This window comes from Ictalurus furcatus, chromosome 17 (genome assembly GCF_023375685.1).
Source record: "Ictalurus furcatus strain D&B chromosome 17, Billie_1.0, whole genome shotgun sequence".
Taxonomy (NCBI): domain Eukaryota; kingdom Metazoa; phylum Chordata; class Actinopteri; order Siluriformes; family Ictaluridae; genus Ictalurus; species Ictalurus furcatus.
Window position 1 is genome coordinate 6,815,271 of NC_071271.1, and position 20,973 is coordinate 6,836,243.

Here is a 20,973-nt window from a genome sequence, read left to right on the forward strand (position 1 = left end):
GGAAAATGATCCAATATTACATATCAGTGAGTGGTAAAAGTATGTGAACCTTTGCTTTCAGTATGTGGTGTGACCCCCTTGTGCAGCAATAACTGCAACTAAACGGTTCCGGTAACTGTTGATCAGTCCTGCACATCGGCTTGGAGGAATTTTATCCCATTCCTCAGTACAGAACAGCTTCAGCTCTGGGATGTTGGTGGGTTTCCTCACATGAACTGCTTGCGTCAGGTCCTTCCACAACATTTCTGGATGTTGACTTGGGCATTCCAAAACATTAACTTTATTCTTCTTTAACCATTCTTTGGTAGAACGACTTGTGTGTTTAGGGTCACGATCTTGTTGCATGACCAACTTTCTCTTGAGATTCGGTTCATGGACAGGTGTCCTGACATTTTACTTTATAATTCTCTGGTATAATTCAGAATTCATTGTGCCGTCAATGATAGTGAGTCGTCCTGGTCCAGATGCAGCAAAACAGACCCAAACCATGATATTTCCACCACCATGTTCCACAGATGGGATAAAGCTCTTATGCTGGAATGCAGTGTTTTCCTTTCTCCAAACACCCTTCTCATTTAAACCAAAAAATTCTATTTTGGTCTCAGAAATGTTCTTTTTGGAGAGCAGTGGCTTTTCCTTGCAATCCTGCCATGCACACCATTGTTGTTCAGTGTTCTCTTGATGGTGAAGTCATGAATATTAACATTAGTCAATGTGAGAGAAGCCTTTAGTTGCTTAGAAGTTACTCTGGGTTTCTTTGTGACCTCATGGACTATTACACGTCTTGCTCTTGGAGTGATCTTTGTTGGTCTCCACTCCTGGGGAGGGTAACACTGGTCTTGAATTTCCTCCACTTGTACACAATCTGTCTGACTGTGGATTGGTGGAGTCCAAACTCTTTAGAGATGGTTTTGTAACCTTCTCCAGCCTGATGAGCATCAACAACTCTTTTTCTGAGGTCCTCAGAAATCTCCTTTGTTTGTGCCATGATACACTTCCACAAATATGTTTTATGAAGAGCAGACTTTGATAGATCCCTGTTCTTTAAATAAAACAGGGCACTCACTCACACCTGACTGTCATCCAATAGATTGAAAACACCTGACTCTAATTTCACCTTCAAATTAACTGTTAATCCAGATTCACATACTGTTGCCACTCTCTGATATGTAATATTGTAATATCATTTTCCTTAATAAACAAATGACTTAAGTATAATATTTTTGTCTCATTTGTTTAATTGGATTCTCTCTGACTACCTTTAGGACCTGTGTGAAAATCTGATGATGTTTTAGGTCATATTTATGCAGATATTTAGAAATTTCTAACTTTCAAACACCACTGTAAATCATTCAGTAGACATCCTGGGTCATTTCAGGCGTCCAGCTAAACGGGTCCAGTGAGAGAATATATTAAATTGGTCAGTGTCAGAAAAAGGTAATGGCTGAGGGCCAATTTCAGCTTTATATCTTGGTACACCCACTCCTACCCATTTCCCGTTGGCTAAAAAATGCCTGCCTCTACCCATGTTCCTTTACTGAGCCAACCCAAACAAACTCCTCTTCAGCCACTGCTTTCATTCCAGCTCAAACCCAGACATGGTGTAGATAATGAGTAATGAGCGGGGTAGCTGTCTGAGACTTTAGGTCTTGTGTATGACGTGAAATTGAAAAAAGCTAAAAATAATCCTTTGCTTCCTGAACACACCCCTAATTTAGTAACGTAAAATCTGGAGACCAGTTTTCTGCTAATACAAAACCAACCACTATTAAATAATAACACTCACTCAGTCTAAACACACACACACTTCCTTTATTGAGCTGCAGTGTAGGACTGCCAGTGAGCCATTAGTCTGTTTTAGAGTTTATTTTAGACAGTACTCTCTCCAGCTACTGCCCCACCCTGTTTGAAAAAGGACACTTGACTGAAAGATAGCTGCTATGTTCTAAGCTGCTCTGGACCCTTTATATGGGCTTTTCACAACTTGCATCTCTTACTCGCAAAGAACACTAAGTCACCACTACGTTATGTTTCTGGTGCAGACACACAAGACAGACAATCCATATAGGTCGAGTCAGATGCTCTCACTCGCATCACAGCTGGCACGGCTGGCTGAGTCCATATCACTGGGAAACATCTAGAACACAGAGCTCTAGAGTCGTACGATGCGGGACCTTCTGTGGCTGCCGTCAAACATTTGTATGCATTAAACACTGAGGAAACGTAAAAAGAGGTTACAGTGTGGTTTGAGCAAACAGACAACAGACATCTGAGGACATCCGAGACATGTGCACAGGTTATATGGCCTTGGGGAGAAAGTCAAAGGGACCAGAACAGGATAATAGTACCATAATGGAATAATAAACCACGTGGGTCAGTTTTACAAGCTTGCAAAGCAAAAGCCACTCTCCACACAAAAGGGGTGCAGGGCTATTATTCAGACCAGCGCCTTTTTTAAAAAAAATTTAATGGCTGGATGAGCATCTGAAGAAGCACTTTACCCCCACTTCTAGCAAGTTCTATGCAAGTCATATTTGGGGTCAATTTCAATAGCATGTACTCATTTAATCCACATCACCTCAAATGTAACTGATAGGTTCATTTGAACGCAACAAGTTTCCCAAAATTGGTTTGGAATGCATTTTGAAAGCGGTTCAGATGTGGCAACAAATAGCAAACATTCCATTAAGTCTTGTGTGGCATGGAGGCTGAACAGAACCGCCATTGCAGATCCAGCTAATAACAATTCAGGCTCCTTATAGTGCCTTATTAGGCCACTGATTGAGGATGACGAAAAATTACAGTTATGGCATAGTGAAAAATGGTCAGGCAAAAGGATCGACAAGCAAGAAGAGACACTTTTCACTGATTGGCTGAATGTTGGTGATCCAGATTGGCTCACAAATCTGCCTTTGCACGCACACATTATTTGAACTTGCAAAACATTTTCTGACTTCAATGATGGTACCTTTAAAACCAGAAAAATCAACATACCTCCCAGCTTTGGGCAGTAGACATAACTACTCCATGATTTACAACTTATCCTCACCGAATACCTATATGGACAGGATTAGTGTCTCGGGAAGGTGTTCATAACAGCATTATTGTTACACATTAATCACTAAGATAACACTCTCGCATCTGGACGGCAATCAACGAGAGGTGAGAGTTTCTATGGGGCTGTTTTCTCTTATGAACCCATATGCCCAGGGATAGGGTTAATATCAATTAACCGTTTAAATTTATAATACAATACAAGACAACACAATACAATCCCCTTTAAACAGCCTCCAGGATTGTTTTGTTTTCATTATTCATGTAGTGTTATGCTTTTGCACGCTAGATAACTTCAATGAATAGCAGCTGTCAAAATTTGCAGGCCTCTGCCTGCAAAATCACAGACACCTCTATTCAGACAACACGAAAACCATTAGACTAGCACGGAGTTTGTCAAAAAAGACAACAAACAAAAAAACAAAAAACAAAAAAAACACAAGCTGGTATTTTGGTCTAATCCAGTTGGAAATAAAATCACAGAGTAACACCTGGAAATGCTGAATTGTTTCCAAAAGTCCCTATGTAAATCTAATCCCTTCCGAACAGAGCTCAAGTCTGTCTGTGTTGGGGATCTTACACCTGCCGCTGCATGTTTTCATACCACTGTGAAACAATGTATGACAGGAATACCTTTAGAAGCCAGACGATATCTAGGTGGTGGGCAGAGAGCGGACAGGTTTCAGGGAGATGCCACGAGCGGAGCCGAAGCGGCCCTTTGTTCCAAAAACATGACATGACTTATCAGGGTTTCCTGCTGCATTGTCAGTGGACAGCCAAATTATTCATTCATCTTAAGTAACTGTTCGATCCTGCTCACGTTACGGTGGATCCGGAGACTTTCCTGGGAACACTGGCTGTGAAATCACACACATTTGCGCAGTTTAGATTTAACTAATCCACCTACACGTATGTTTTTTTCCTGAGCTCGGAGGAAACCGGAGAACCTGGAGAGAACCCACAGACTGCACGCAGACAGCAACCTGATCTCAGGATCGAACCAGGGACCGTGGAGCGATGCCACCATGCCATCCTAGCCGAATTAGATTGCGTTTCAAAGCGGTCAGCCGTGAGCGACCAGACAGAATGAGGAACTCGTTTTGTTCGCCGTTTTGGTTGCTTCATTGAGCATCAAAAGTTCACGGTGATGTTTCAAAACACATGCTCCACACACTTTTTGAATATTGCCAAATTCTTCTCACGCACTTGATTGAAGCACTTTTGCAGCTCAGCTAACGTTAGACACGGAATTCTAACAACTCAATAGTTTAAATCTTTATTTAACACAATGCTAACGTTGTATTATGCATATTGACAGGCTGACTGTAGTCGAACTGTGTGTGTGTGTGCGGAAAAGGATAATCAGAGGCACACAAGGAATTTATATGTGCTTCTGGTAAAGGAAATGGTTGTTTAGCAAAAAGTACTTTTAAATGATGACATGATAAGTGTTCAAGACCCAGGGGGGAGGGCACGGTGGTTTAGTGGTTAGGACGTTTGTACCACCTTTAGTAACATTGTGAAACACTAGTGTTGTAGTAATCGAGACCAGTCTTGAGTCAATGGTCTCTGTCTTTTCCGTTTAAATTATTTTTTTTGTATAACTAGTAAACTCTGTTATTTACCTCACACATGCTCCCTAACCCCCTAATGCAATGATATAAAGTAGGATTATAGTGCAGCACTGCGTACGCGGAGTTTGCGTATCCTCCCTGTGCTTCGGAGATTTCCTCCAAGTATTCCGGTTTCCTCCCGCAATCCAAAGACATGCATTGTCAGCCGATTGGCATCTCCAAATTGTCTGTAGTGTGTGAATGTGTGTGTGATTGTGCCCTGTGATGGGTTGGCACCCTTTCGAGGGTGTCCCCCACCTTGTGCCCAGAGTTCCCTCCTGGCTCCTTTGTGTAGGCAAAGCGGTACGGAAATCGGATGGATGTTCAAGGCCTATCCGATTCGGTGTCGAACACACAGAAACCAGTCCATACAGGACTTTTTTTGTTTTGTTTGTTTTATCATTACGGCCAAAAACGCTCGATTTTCCTGCGGCTATTTTCAAACTTTGCGATGCAGCAATTGCTTGGAATGGTTTTTCACGGTCTTTCACAGTGATGTTTGTTGGTAAATGAGACCTTTTAGCTGTACTCGTGTTCGACGGACGTGAATCGAAGAAGGTTTGGCTGAACGCACGTTGTGATGACGTCACGTGACGTGTCTCGGCCCAAATCTGCGGTAAACTTTGAATAGATCGACTATTGAATACTGCAGAGTTCGTCTGGTCTCACGCTCGTTCCTGCGGTCGAAAAATCCTAGAGGGACTCTGAGAAACGTAAAATAATATGATGGATGGTGTTAGGTGGGAAAATTCCCACTTCCAACAGATTCTGTTTTCAAGGCCTTGAGTATATTCGTTTATAAAAAAACATACAGCTGAGGAATTTTATCCAGTAACACTATGTGTGGATATTGTGATATCTTTATACTGTTTAAAAGTCGGGGGGGGGGGGGGGGGCAAAAATAAAATAAAAAGAAGGTGACAATGATCATAAAAAGTAGTACAATATAACACTTAGAACTGCTGGAGATTTGTTATTCATGATTCAAAGGGCAGAAAATAAACCTAAAGCAGAGACAAACACTGTTGTGTAAAAGGCGTATAAAGGAAGCCAGTTAGGAAGTTTCATTAGTAGGCTGCTCAGTCATCTGGTGAAGAGACCTCCTTACAAAAACCCGCTCGGTATTAGAGCTGCACTACAAACACCCTCACACAACACACACACACAGTCTATACAGCATTTATAACGCCAGCCCACGTTAGCTTACAGGCTACAGCTCTGTAAAAGACCCGTTCATGGAGGGAAGATGATGAGAAATACCGAGCCAAAATCACACGGGCTAACACTAACATTAAAACACACACACACACACACACACACACACACACACACACGCTACAATATAGCAACAACAAGAAGGTAAAAACACAACGGCTCGCGCCAGCAGCGATGAAACTGTTGACGCAAAAGCAAAACATACTTGCTACAATGCAACAAACCAACAACAACCACCACAACAACCACCCTGGGAAAGCAGAGTTCACCCCCAAGCTCCATTCCCCTCGTCCCAGGAAACACGGAGCTAGGTTTGAGAAGGAAAAGCGAGGACTTACCATTTTACTCAAGTCCATAGTTGAAAAGAGGCGTTGTGGAGTGAAGCGTTCACTAATTCAAGCCCCTGAATCTAACGGGGGAGAGAGAGAGAGAGAGAGAGAGAGAGGAAACGAGAGAGGAAAAGAGGAGAGAATGGAGGCTAGAGGAAAGGCGGAAGGCTCCGTTAACTCAACATGTGCCCCGGTTTGCTATCACTTCGTTCCGGTGCACAGAAGCGTCTAGAAAAGCCCACAGCGGTGATGAAGAGCCGAGTACAGCGATATTCTCCCCGCAACCTCCGAGCCAGAGAGCCCAGGCACAACAGAGGAAAATCATCTAGTCTGATAACACACGCTAAATGTAACAGCCCATCCCATTAACACATTAACACATTAAAAAACACACACACACACACACACACACACACACACACACACTATCTACAGCAGGGGAAACTACACGCTAACAAACTGCTAATTAACTTTACTGAACATTACACTACTGTCTCAATGTCTGAAACTTTTATAAACGATTGTTATGCACGGTGCATGTGAACGCTGCCCTCGTGTGGCTGATATCCTCTCTCTCTCTCTCTCTCTCTCTCTCTCTGTGTGTGTGTGTCTGTCTGTCTGTCTGTGTGTGTGTCTGTCTGTCTGTCTGTCTGTCTGTGTGTGTGTGTCTCTGTCTGTCTGTCTCTCTCTCTGTGTCTCCGTCTGTCTGTCTGTCTCTCTCTCTCTGTGTCTCTGTCTGTCTGTTTCTCTCTCTGTGTGTCTCTATCTGTCTCTCTCTCTCTGTGTGTGTGTCTCTGTCTGTCTGTCTCTCTCGGTGTGTGTGTGTGTGTGTCTCTGTCTGTCTGTGTGTGTGTCTCTGTCTGTCTGTCTGTCTCTCTCTCTCTGTGTGTCTGTCTGTCTGTCTCTCTATCTCTGTGTGTGTGTGTGTGTGTGTGTGTGTCTCTGTCTGTCTGTGTCTCTCTCTCTCTCTCTCTCTCTCTCTCTGTGTTTCTGTCTGTCTGTCTCTCTCTCTGTGTCTCTATCTCTGTCTCTCTCTCTCTGTGTGTGTCTCTGTCTGTCTGTGTGTGTGTCTCTGTCTGTCTGTCTCTCTCTCTCTCTCTCTCTGTGTGTGTCTCTGTCTGTCTGTCTCTCTGTGTCTGTCTGTCTGTCTCTCTCTTTCTGTGTGAGTGTGTGTTTAATGACCTTAAGTTTTAGCCTATAAACCTGTGAAATTTGCAACAGCTGACTGACAAGGTATAACCTCTGTGAGGATGTACAAGATGGAAGACTACTACTGGTTTGTACAAATGTTAGAGCGGTCTAATTTGTATGAAAACAGACAATTTCATAAAATAAAATAAAAAGTGCATTAAACAAGACATACAAAAAAGTTAAGAACAAACAAGTGAAAAAGAGTTGTCCTAGATATTGTCTGAAGAGACCGTGGGAAGGAATCTGGAGATCATGATTTAATTGTAGTTTTTGGATTATTCACTCGTTCATTCATCTTCAGTAACCACTTTATCCTGCTCTGCTGGGGGGAAAACAATAGAATTTGGAATGGTTTAAGTGGTTATAATAGGAATTGTATTGGTTTTAATGAAAACTGTAATGGTCCCTGTGGGTCTCTACTGGTAATTTGTTGCCTTCTATTGGTGGCATGTTATGTCTAGTGGGTACCATTTAGGACCAATAATAGTAATGGTTTTAATGGTTAGCTGATGATTTACAATGGTAATTGTAGTGGAAACCATTAGAATTTCTGTGATGGTTTCTATTGTTTTGTTTCAGCAGGGTGGTCAGGGTCACAGTATAGGGCTGGAGATTATTCTGGGAACACTGGGCAGGAACACACACTGATACCAGTTCATCACAGGGCAGCACCCACACACACACACGAGCAATTTGAGTAGACAGCCACTGACATGTTTTGGAGGTGAGAGGAAACCCACACGGAGACAGGGGGAACATGCAGAGAAATTCCACAAAGACAGTAACCTGAGTTTTAGGATTGAACCAGGGGCACTGGAGCTGTGAGACAGAAACACAATGCTTCCCCTGTTCTGATTATAAAATGAAAATTTCTCATCCTTTATAGAACTGATAACCAAATGAAATGCAGACTTAAGCCTACTTGAGTTACAGGGTTTTGTTTTGTTTTTCAATTTACACCTCTTTGTTTTACGCTGCTTAAAATTTGGTATTAGTTTAATGTAATCTTTATCAATATATTTAAAAGGACAATGCTGTTTAAATTGATTAATCAGGTTGAAAAAAAAAATGAAAGAATTCAATGTTGCTTGTATAGGACCAGAGAAAAGAAGCAGCTTGCACAAAACAAGGCTTGCTATTCATGGGTCTGTCACTTCACTCACTGGTACAGTGAACAGCCAGCTAGGTCAGAGATGTTTTACAGAGAGGTTAGATCCATCAAAACATCCAAGTGTGTTGTGTCAGTGTATACCACATAGCTGATGAATGCACAAATCTGATTGGTCAGAAGGGGTGGATTAATTTTCTACAACAGCAGCTCAGACAATAGTGCAGCTGGAATTCACTAGTTTACATTAATGCGCTGATTCTGACAAATTATTGTTTCTATAGTAACAGGTCATTCACACTGACTTATATGGCAGATGCGCCACTTAATCTTTCTAATAATAAATGGATTTAAAAATTCACTTGAAATAAAATGGACTTTATTTACTTTATTATACAGAGTGTTGCAAAAGTCTCAATACATAAAGGTAAATGAATACTTTTGAGCAAAACCTCTTCCACAATCCTTCATACTTCGTTATACATAGTTTATATATCCTCCACTCCCTCCCCCGGTAGCTTTTAAAGTCCCCCGTGAAGTGCCCTGAAATGCTCAGCGTTATTCAATGTGCTGACGTAATTTCCACTGAAACAGGACGTCAGGGTGGGACATATCAAGTGGCTCCTCCCACTTTTTAAATAGCAAATAGCGTTTAGCTTACCTCACATCCCAGGCTAAGTTGTACTTGAGAATTAGTGCTATAGATTTTTTATAATATTGGGGATAGGACTCTTCAGATTCTAGAGAGCATTTGATTGGACAGAAAATATGACGAGAAGCTGAAGTGCAGAATGATGTCATCAAAACAACCATTCATCCGTATCGGTGGTAGAGAGAGAGAGAAAGACTGTAAATTTTGAATGCATATATCTTCTAAATGCGAATTTTGTCATTGTTTTGGAGCGCACTAGCTTATAGATAACCTTAAAGCTAACGTTCATACTAAAAGCCACAAAACTTCCATTTTGATTTCATGGGGACTTTAAGAACGCCTTTGACAAAAATAGAACGTGTTGAAATCATTCTCATGACTGGACCGGGAAGCTGTCGCAAGGTTGCGATGGACTTTAACAGGAAACACGACAAGCACATCACACACACACACACACGACACTGTTGCCAAACTTATTAACAACTCCAAAAAGACTGGAAGTGTTGCGGCTCCAGGCTCCCCCGACCCTGTGTAGGATAAGCGGTACGGAAAATGGATAAGATAAATATATAATGAAATCAATCCTAACAAAAGAAAAACTACAAGTCTCTTTATATGTAAATATTCTCAGTTCCAAAAATAAACCTCTTTTCCAAATCCAATTCCAATATTTGGCATTTGTTACAGGAACCAAAATATCCAATGTCCAATTTGTTTACTCCAATATCCAATCCATGTTTGCTAGTATTGTCCTGATACAGTCATCTCTACACTTAATAATATGTTAAAAATTATTTACTTGGTTATATTTGGGAAAATATTCAACCGCTGGCTAGTTTTATATCCCAGGTCAGTAAGACTGCCATCTCTACAATTTCCTGCGGGTTTAAAGGGGGTATGATAGGGGATGGAGCATTAGATGGTCTAATGTACAGGTTCCCAACTCTGGTCTTGGAGTACCCCCATATCCTGCACATGTTAGCATTTCCCCTGCTCTAACACACTCACTTCAACTCAGGAAGGACTGTTAATTAGATGAACAGTTGACTCAGGTGTGTTCGAGCAGGGAAAACACTAAACTGTGGAGGACAGAGAGTACTCCAGGACCAGGGTTGGGAACCGGAAAACAGGAAGTCATGCTTGGCTATAAGATGTATCAGAAAGACGAACTGCACAGTTAGAAATCAAGACTGTGAACCCTAAACACTAGAAGAGTGACTCAAACAGATTCCAGGAATGACGACATTGAGCTCAGCTCAGAAGAGAGAAATGAGCAAAGATAGTCCTCAAACTCCCAGGAATTTGGTATGTGGCCCAAGTGCGAGGGAATAAGTAGACAGGACATATTTTTCCATATATTATATTTAATTTTTCACATTTAAGCAGGCCTGTGCAGCTGTGTGGACCGGAGACGGACTGTCGTCGGACAGCTATAACTATGAAAATACTTTCATATTAATGGCTTCTGCAAAGATCTTGCAGATGTATTGGGTGTCTTTTTATTCACAATGCTCTTTATTCAGGTGTGCTTTCAACAACAAGGCCATTACATTTTTTTTGATAAAAGATAACAAGCACACGTGTAGTGTCATTAACTCTACAGTACTCTACAGTGCCTGTGCAAAAGTTGCCTGATATGGGTGTGGCGATACAACGGACACCGTTTTCTGCCGCTCATGCATATGATCTTTTAATCCACTTCCAGTGTAGTGAGGTCACAGGTCAGGGCCTGCATGTTTTGCTGTCTCATGACTTTGTGTGCATTCTCTCTCTCTCTCTCTCTCTCTCTCTCTCTCTCTCTCTCTCTCTCAGTCTCCTCCTTTCTTTTTCTCTGCCCCGATCACTGATGTAGCACCCTGAGAAAATGACTACAGGAACACAGGAAATAGCAGAAGGGAACAATGGATAATGAAATACTCAAAGTAGCGGAAGAATGAATGGCGGAAAAGAGTGTTTGGGGTGATAAGAATGGCTGAATAGGTGTGATGGGGTGTGGTGACGAGGGCAACTCTTTCTACTGGACTTAAAATAATACAAGGCGGTGAGCCAAAACAAATTCAGCAGTGTGCAGCAATGTGGAGTTCGGGTCAGCAGTGCCATGTTCTTCTGTGTGTTTGAGAGCTGTCATGTATGATGAAGCTACAAACATGGTATGACTGCAGCAGAGGAAGGCAATGTGATTACAACAGTAGCAGATGACACAGCCAAAGGGTTCTCGGTGCACTCCATGTCATCTGTGCAGAGAAACGGAGGTTGCTGTAGTACGATTATGAGTGAGTCCAGAGGCTAGAAGTTGTGAAATTACTTGAGAGTCGCAGCTGGACGCAAAAGGGATAAGAACCACTGGAGTAAGGAACTTGATTGGATGAGAAAAATGAAAGGGTAAATGGTAAAAGGCAGAAATCTATAAGCATTTTAATCAGTATTGTGAAACCATAACAACCTTACTCTCTGTACTCACAACCTACAGAAGGAAATAAGCTCTAGAGGCCAAGGACTTTGAACAGGGACAGGACAGGAACGTGGGAACATAGCCTCTGAGGATAAGCTAAAATAATAAGGCCACTTTGAGATATACGTGCGTTCAAGCATTGAAATAGAATGGCCTAAATTAGCCTGGCAGCCTTGTACACGAGACTTCTTGCTGGGTTGGATTTGAATAGTTTAGGCTACTAGTCACATTCTGCTAGAAGAAGGGCGGCACCACACAATCCAATCAATTTGCAAACCATTTCTGTTTGGAGCCACAAGAAATAAATATAGCCATATCACATCCTTGAAGAAGTCACGAGCTGAGAAGTTCGACTGGCTGGATGCCACGTTTCTAGACAGAAGCCACAACACAGACCTCATGCCTGGAAGTCTTCCTTCCAAGCCCAACCTTAAGTAGATGCTGGGTTTCTAACACGCAGCCCACAAGGCCTAGTATACTCATGGTCATTACAGAGCTCTCTGGCCACACCTTCTCATTTGAGTAAAATCTCACCGCAGGGTCTCAGTAGTGCACACACATACACAGAGGAGAAGGAACATGATGATTACGAACAGGAAGAAGGAAGATGATTACTAACAGTGGGCCTCATTTATCAAGCTCAATACGAATGGATTTGTGTGCAAGATCATTTACACAAGAAATGTGGTATTCATGAATATCCTGTAAATTTGGAAAAACATTTGTACTCTACTCCTAAGTGTGTTTAAATTTACACAGAAGACGACTTACTAACGTAAACCTCAACTTGTTTGACTACAAATCATATCATTTGCATTCGGGTTATTGCACTTTGATGTTTAAATTGCACTTTGATGTTTAAATTGCACTTTGATGTTTGTTATTGCACTTTGATGTTTAAATTGATTATTTTTTAATTACATTTACAGCATTAACAGACGCCCTTATCCAGATCGACTTACAGAACTGCTCTGTAGTTTGCACTTGGTTTCCAAGGTAAATTTTATATTTTACAATTTCTTTCAGTTACGACAAAATAAATACCTGCTGTATAAGCAGAGGATGCCCGAGTTTTGCTAAAAGATTGATAAACGAGGCCCGGTGTTTGCTCACAACAACATTTCTACTACAGTAAATGGATCAATGGAATGCTGACTGCTAAAGCATAGGTACATACCTCCAAAAGAAAAACAAAACTCCTTAAATAATAGTTCTGCTGTGGTATTTTGAATGATATTAATTACTGATTACATACTGAACCTTTAAGAACACTTCAGCACATTAACATAGCATGACTAAGCACAAGTCTACGTAAATGCACAGCATCCAGACTCGTCTGTGGAATTGTAGTGGACAGTGTTAAGCATGCACACTTCTCATAGTGTGACCCAGTGACCCAAACTGTACATGAATCACATGAAGCCAGAGGCACTAATCCATGCCACTGTCCTACTTATACACTGCCTGAATGACCATGTTCAAATGGTAGAGCTATATATATATATATATATATATCTCACACACACACACTTCTACACAACTCTTGTAGTCTTTTTGAATTTGTTAATAAGTTTGGCAACAGTGTTGTGTGCGACGTGCCTTTCATGTTTCCCTTTAAAGCCCATAGCAATCATGCAACAGCTTCCTGTTCCAGCTGTGAGAATGATTTCAATATGCTCTTCTTTTGTCAAAGGCATTCTTAAAGGCTCTCTGAAAAAATCTCTCTAATATAAGGTAAGTATGAAAAATTTTGGCATTGTGTGTTCATTTCCCATATGTATGGAGACTTTTGGACACACACACACACACATTATATAACATTACATAACATTTCATTACACCACACACAGACACATATACACATATACACATATACACATACACACACACACACACACACACACACACACACACATACATACATACATACATACATACATATATTAGATAGATAGATAGATATAACACACACACACACACATATATACATACATACATACATACATACATACACACATACATACATACATATATACACACACAGTGCCCTCCACCAACATTGGCACCCTTGGTAAATATGAGCAAAGAAGGCTGTGAAGAATTGTATATATTGTTTAACTTTTTGATCACAAAAACACTCTGCTCTCATGAATATAAAAAAATTGCAAACACGACACAAGTTTATCAAAAAAAATCTTTGTTAAATATAGGTGTGCAACAATTATTGGCACCAATATGAATTTGAAGATAAGGAAAAATAGATTTGAAACATATTCCCATTGATATTTTACTCTTTATTTAAAAAATATTGATATTTTTTTTTTTTTTTTTTTTTTACACACTAGTAAAGCTATGTAATGCAGCATGCTTTATGAAAAGTGTGACCTACTTTCCAGCTGTCTCTGGATAGGGAGGGGGAGTGGAGGACCCTCAGAGCAGCAGGGAGCACAATGAGAAAGCATTTTTTGACCCCACACTTTGGAATGCACTATGAGGTTTGGTTATCGTGAGATGATAGCCACAATTGCCAACAAGTAACGCCCCTCACATATTTGAGGAGATATTGACTCCGCTTCCTGCCAAAAACAAGACACTGCTCCGTGATTGTGGGCCTCACTTCCTTGCCATTGCTTCCTGTCTGTGCATAGCACTTACCACAAAGTCATCGGTATCTGAGCTCCAGGCCAACTTGATTTTATTCCTGAATCTGATCGAGTCTAAAGCAGGAGTAGCCAAATCTGCTTCATGGGGACCGTTTGGTTTAAACTTAGCTTATGGGTTGAATAGTGTGTTTGAGCTGGAAAATCACCACTGTACTCTAACCCTTAGTCACACTTCAGTCTGATACCAGTATATCTCCATTAACACCACCTGATATTACACCATCGACTTGCTTACAGGTTATAAAACCCCCACCCACTGTTGATTTTGATAAGCTGCCTGGCCCACATGTTTAAAGGCCGACGTGATTGACTGCACAAGCCAATAAGTACAATTTATTGGCAGACACATTTAAGAAACTACTTGTGTCGATAAAACGTCTGTACAATGCCTTTTAACATGGAAGACAGCCATTAATACACCCACAGAGGAGTTTCGCAAGACCATACACACAGATTAACCGTGTCTGTATAGATACACGATGGCTTGTTACACCTTATAAGCGTTCGGTCATTTCTGTCAACCAAACTAGGACTGACAGCCAGGGATAAAGTCAGGGTGTGTGTTCAGCTGACCTCATGCAAATGGCTCAATGATCAAAGATTCCCACATTCAGCACTCAGCACTTCCTAAGATATAAGTGAATAATGGAAAAAAAACGCTACAATCGGGCACAGCTACAGCGCTCGTCATCCACAGACTTTAGCTCTGACACTATATTCCCACATACTTACTCATTTTAAGTTGGTAAGGACCGTTATTAAAGTATGATAGAGTGCAATTATGGACTTGAGCTGGTGTTTACGAGTTATAAGTCGATAGTGACCTTGGACAATGGCAGGAAACAGCCAACACAAATACTTATCCCAGCGCCTGTGATCTCTAAACACAACAATTTCCCATTTTCCTGCATGCAATTAAAAATTGGGAACATCTGTTTATTAAATGCATGGACCAGGACACACTTCCTGTTCTGAGCTTCTTGCAGGAGTTTATGATATTCATGAATGCTGTCTTATTTAAATCAAGTTCATAGTGTGTGTTGTCTGTGTGTATTTGTGTGTGTGTGTGTGTGTGTGTGTGTCTGTGTGTGTGTCTGTCTGTGTGTGTGTCTGTCTGTGTGTGTGTGTCTGTCTGTCTGTCTGTGTGTGTGTCTGTCTCTGTGTGTGTGTGTGTGCCTGTCTGTGTGTCTGTCTCTGTGTGTGTGTGCCTGCCTGTCTGTCTGTCTGTCTGTCTGTCTCTGTGTCTGTGTGTGTGTGTGTGTGTGTGTGTTACCTGGTTGCGCTCGAAGTTTTCTCTCTCCACTTCCAGGCTGTTGGCTCCACCAGCGCGGCGGCTCAGCACTTTGGGAAGCGGGTTTGGGACCTGCTGCATGGAGCTCTTCATCCGGTCCATTTTCAAAATATTAATAATAACAACCAAACTAGCACTGGGTTACTGTCAGTTAACACAAACACCACCAAAACACCGTAAGCACAAAGTTTCCATCCACGTTGTCACAACAACGCGTTCTTTTCCGTCTTCACATCTGAAAATAAATCACCCCGATGAAAGTGAGATCACTAAATAAATAACAGTAAAGTCTGAGTAAACACAGCGCAGGAATGAGCGGATTCAACACCGCCGGATGAGCGAATGAAACAGCAGCAGGGTTCCTCTAACTGCTGTCTACGGATTGGATGAAAAATTGTTTGACCCACCCATTAAGCGTCATTCCTTGCATCTGATTGGTCCGCGTGTGATCTGCTGTCCCTGTTTTCCAAAGCACAAGTGTTCGGGTGTTGGAATTAAAATAAAAGCCCTCAGAAATGCCTAAATCTGGTGGAAATAAGAGTCGCACTTTATTATTTGTTCGAGCTACACGTATGCATCTGCTTCAAAACCACAAGCAGCTTTACACTTTTGCTTTGTTGACTGGGCTGAGTGACTTGAATCCAAGTGAAACCCCCAGATTAGTGCATGTCATTCAGGAACAAGCTCTTTTAAGTGAACAGAACTCCATTTTCTGTTTCTTTGTCTTTGAAGATGTTACTCTTGCTGTGCAATTAAATCAGAAATGCTTCCATTCAAAAAATGCCAACATCTGAGCAGGTGATTAGAATGAATAGTGAAGTGTGTGAGGTGTAGAGGTGTGCATCTAGAGTGTTATCCTGTGGGACCAACCAAAATGTTTACAGCAGTGGTCACCAACCCTCTTCCTTGAGATCTATCTTCCTGCAGGTTTCATGTCCAACCAAAATCTAACACACCTGTTTTAGCTGATCAAGAACCTCTTAAGTCTTCAGGAAGGTAGATCTCCAGGGTTGGTGACCAGCATAGTGCCCCAGTGAGTAGTGTTGACATTTCAACAGCTTTAGGGTTTGAGCCTGAGCTCGGAGTTACTATCTGTGCAGAGTTTCACAATGATTTTCCTTCAGGACGGTGAGTTGTTTACGCTAAAATTGCCCTAGGTGTGTGGGTGTGGGCATGCTGCTCTGCAAAACACTACAGTCCCATCCAGGATGTGTTCTGCCTCACGCCCAGTATTCCTGGGATAGGCTCTGGATCCACCGCCTTCTTGGCCTGGATAAAGAGATTATTGAAGATGAATGGGAGTGGGCAGTCACATATGAAGCTTGCAGGACAAAGAAAGGCCACGTTCATTAAATAAGGAATTTCTTGGATGCCATGGGTTGCTCACACTGCATTTTGCAGTGTTGTTACTGTGTTCATTCAGTCATCATTAGTACTTTATTTTGGTCAGGGTACAGGGATCTGGTTACTGTGGTTTAAATTTTTTGTTATAAAAAGTCCGCCATTGTCCCAGAACCTAAGAAATCTATCATCGCCTGCTTGAATGACTACCATGTCTAATGTAGCACTAACCTCCATTGTTATTAAGTGCTTTGAGCAGATGGTCAAAACCTTCATTTGCTCCTTCCTGCCTGCCTCATTAAACCCCCTGCAATTTGCATACCGCGCCAGCAGGTCCACCGATGATGCCATCACCCTGGCACTGCACACTGCCCTTAACCACCTAGAGGCGAAGAAAAACTACGTGAGAATGCTGTTCATCAACTACAGTTCGGCATTCAATACCATAATTCCAACCAAACTTGTCACCAAGCTCAAGGACCTGGGTCTTGACAGCCATTTGTGCAACTGGATCTTGGACTTTCTGATAGGTGGTAAAAAACTGGCAGCCTCACATCCTCCTCTCTCAGCTTCAGCACAGGAGCTCCCCAAGTCTGCGCAGTCAGCCTCCTTATGTATGCTTTGTTTACACATGACTGTGTAGCAAAGCACAGCTCAAATAGCATCCTTAAATTTACCGATAACCCCACTATTGTAGGCCTAATCTTAGATATTGATGAAACAGCCTACAGAGAGGAGGTCAGAGCCCTGGCTGCCTGGTGCACAGCACAACTTCTTCCTGAACGTCAGTAAAACAAAGGAGATGATTATGGACCACAGGAAGAGCTAGGTGGGTGAGCACGCCCCTATCTACATCAACAGAACAGAGATGGAAAGGGTTGGCAGCTTTATTTCAGCTTTATTCTTAATTCCTTGATGTCCACATTTCCAACGACTTCAATGGAATGGTCCATCCACATTCACACAGTAGTGAGGACAGCCCGGAAGCGTCTGTACTTCCTGTGGAAGCTGAGATGGTTTTGAATGGCCCCAGGCATTCTCACACACTTTTTTATATCGTTGCACCTCTGAGAGCATTCTCAATGGTTGCATCACTGCATGGTACAGCAGCTGTTCCACTGGCAACTGCAGGGACCAACCGAGAGTGGTGAGATTAGCTGAGCTCATCATTGGTCGCATATTGCTCTCTTTACAGGACATTTACCTGAAACAGTGCCCGAAGAGACCCAAAAAAATCTGCAAGATAAACATATCAATTCAGATGGGATTAAAATCATCACACCATTGCAGAGGTGGTCAAAAGACAGCAGGTAAATTGGTTTGTAATTCTCTCAGCAAAGAAATGAGAACAAAACCAACATGGCTGAAGAGGATAGAAATAAAATCACTGAGAAATGACTCAATTTTCCCATGTATCTAATCCTGTCTGAATAGGGCTTATATTAACTATTATTAACAGCTCTTGTTTGTTAGCTAGCTTGCTAACAACAGATTAATTAGCTCCTGATTTAACTGTCCTTACTATTACTAAGTAATACTAATTGATGTTAATTCCAACAGTTAGCTAACTTCTCTGGTTTTTATTTCTCCATATTTGGTAATCATGGCACTCAGAAACTCACTGATGGGCTGAAATGCAGTCCTCCAAAATCATGACAGTAAATTGTACCTATCTATGACACTCTGTGGCAACCAGCCTTCAGGCAAAAGCTGATTGAGTCAGGGTGATGTGTCTGGTTGCATACCCAGAAACATTGTGACGAGACATCATGACTCTTCTTGGTTTTTCTTTTCTGAATTTTATTAAGGCTTTCAGAGTAATATTGCCAATATAATTCTTTAATCTGACAGCAAACCTGGCCTTGCTCTGATGCAGAGAAATAATGAACACAAAGCATCTGAAATGACAAATTTATTGACAGCCCTAAGGAAGATTTTAAAGATGTAAACAAATTGTCATACTTGCAAAACATTTGCTCTTAGTCCCGAGGAGCCCCGTTTCCCTGGAGTATAAATATGAGGTCACGCACATGTAAAATCTCTTTATCATCCATTATCATACAGAAAACACAAGAACATAAACAAACAAAGGTTGATCTGCACAAATCAGTAAATAGATCTAAAATGTGCAAACACAATTAAGGCTTCAAATTCAAATTGCACAGTTAATTTCCTGTGCTTTCAACTGGTCAGGTTTCAACTGTTCTGTGCTACTTTCATAACAAGCTGATTGGAAGCATTGCAAGAAAGAACCCCTTCCTGAGAGCATTGCATATCATAATGCCAAGATTAAACGTCACCATGCATCATTAGAACAACACTATATGGCCAAAAGTATGTGGACACCTGACCATCAGACCCATATGTGCTTCTTGTACACCCCATTCCAAAGTTGGCCCCTAACTTTTGCTGCTGTAAAATCCTCCACTCTTTTAGGAAGGCCTTCCACCAGATTTTGGAATGTGGTTGTGGATATTTTTTCCCATTCAACCACAAGAGCATTAGTGAAGTCGGGCACTGATTTCGGGCGAAGTGGCACAGTTGGAGTTCCAGTTCATCCCAAAGGTGTTCAGCGGGCTTGAGGTCAAGGCACTTCGCAAACCATATCTTTATGGACCTCACTTGTGCACTGGGGCATTGTCATGCTGGAACAGGTTTGAGCTATATAACTAAAGCTAATATTTTTAGTTAGCTAACGTTAAATAACCTAGCTAATTTTAGCGTCATTGCTCATTTTCGATTTAAAACAGGTTGTTGTTCTTGTCGTGTTCAATGATATGTATTAGTTTCTCAACTACATTTAATCCAGAACGGCAATCAAATTACTACACTACAAGAATATATCTGAGTATTGATAAACTAAGTATTGATCTTATACATAATGTGAATGTTTCTTGAGGCTCAAATGTGTGTGTATGTGTAGCTTTTATCCCACGCATGATAATATAATATCTTTTAAAGCATAATAGCATAATTATCATTTTATGTGCTTAAACTGTTTATACAAATAAAATTAATAAAAATGCACACTCAGATTTATTGGCAATTAAAGAATAGGAATCTCTTCATATAGGCACATGCTGTATTAAAAAGAGCACATAGTTTATTAAAATGTTAAGTGGTTGTGGTCAGTTTATGTGTCTCTGGCAAACTTCGCAATACTTTAACATTTTTCTGCTGACTATTTTTTATATGCCACATATTTTGAATTTTATCTGCACCGATATATGCATGAAAAGATCATTTATTTATTTATTTAAACACACCAGTTCGTGTATTATTATTTCTCTCTCTCTAATATCTGTCATGGCTCATGCTTGCAGCTGGAGGCAGCACACTACAGGGGGGGAAAACTAACAACTGGAACAAGAAAAAAAAAAATCTAATTGTTCTCCAATGGTCTTCATAAAAAATGAAGGTCATACAAAGGAGGGATGTTTGAATAATAATAATAATAATAATAATAATAATAGTAAAACTAACAAAACTAAGATCTCTCTCTCTCTCTCTCTCTCTCTCTCTATATATATATATATATATATATAACCTTACATTAAGCTACAATATATTTTTCATGTAATTATATCTCATGTCGTGTTTATCCAAATAAATAGAATAAAAATGCAGACTCACATGCATTGGGAATTAATAATAATATGAATCCCTTCATAGTGACATACACGTTGTGGTTAATAGCATTTTCCCTGTTGATTATTTGTTTTAATATTTCATATTCATGAAAATGTCGAACACTTCATGTCTTGAACGGTGAGTAATGATTAGTGAGTAATTAATAATGAGTAGTGAGTAATGATTTGTTAGTAATTAGTAATGAGTAGTGATTAATGATTTAATAGCTTATTTGAATAAATATCAAAAATATAAAAGGTGTGCGTCATACCTGACACCTAGATGAACACTTTACAGTTGGTTATATGACTGTAAGTCATGCCCTTAAAATGCTATTGAAGTTAGAAACGTGTATAACAATGTCGTATGTAACTTTAGGGACGGTCACTTAATTTCCGCAAATCTGAGAATATCGAACGTCCAACGTCAAACCA

At 40.9% G+C, this 20,973-nt stretch overlaps 1 protein-coding gene and 1 long non-coding RNA gene across 3 annotated transcripts in view; both read right to left on the minus strand.

The window, feature by feature from the left end:
- The window catches only part of hip1 (huntingtin interacting protein 1), a 39,792-nt gene extending 23,908 nt beyond the window's left edge, over nt 1-15,884 (minus strand). The window contains exon 1 of one of the 2 annotated variants that reach the window (XM_053646416.1): nt 15,551-15,884. In XM_053646416.1, coding sequence (XP_053502391.1) covers nt 15,551-15,670 — 120 coding nt within the window. In that variant the 5' untranslated portion in view covers nt 15,671-15,884. Of the gene's footprint in view, nt 1-6,220; nt 6,310-15,550 lie in introns of those variants that run through there. The other variant, XM_053646418.1, reaches the window with a different exon arrangement.
- A 1,759-nt stretch (nt 15,885-17,643) lies between these two features.
- Nucleotides 17,644-20,970, minus strand: LOC128620995 (uncharacterized). Its single transcript, XR_008388204.1, has 4 exons — nt 20,811-20,970; nt 18,872-18,912; nt 18,114-18,145; nt 17,644-18,034 (listed from the first exon to the last, which is right to left on the minus strand). It is a non-coding gene; the product is annotated as an uncharacterized LOC128620995 (long non-coding RNA).
- Between the last annotated feature and the right edge of the window lie 3 nt (nt 20,971-20,973).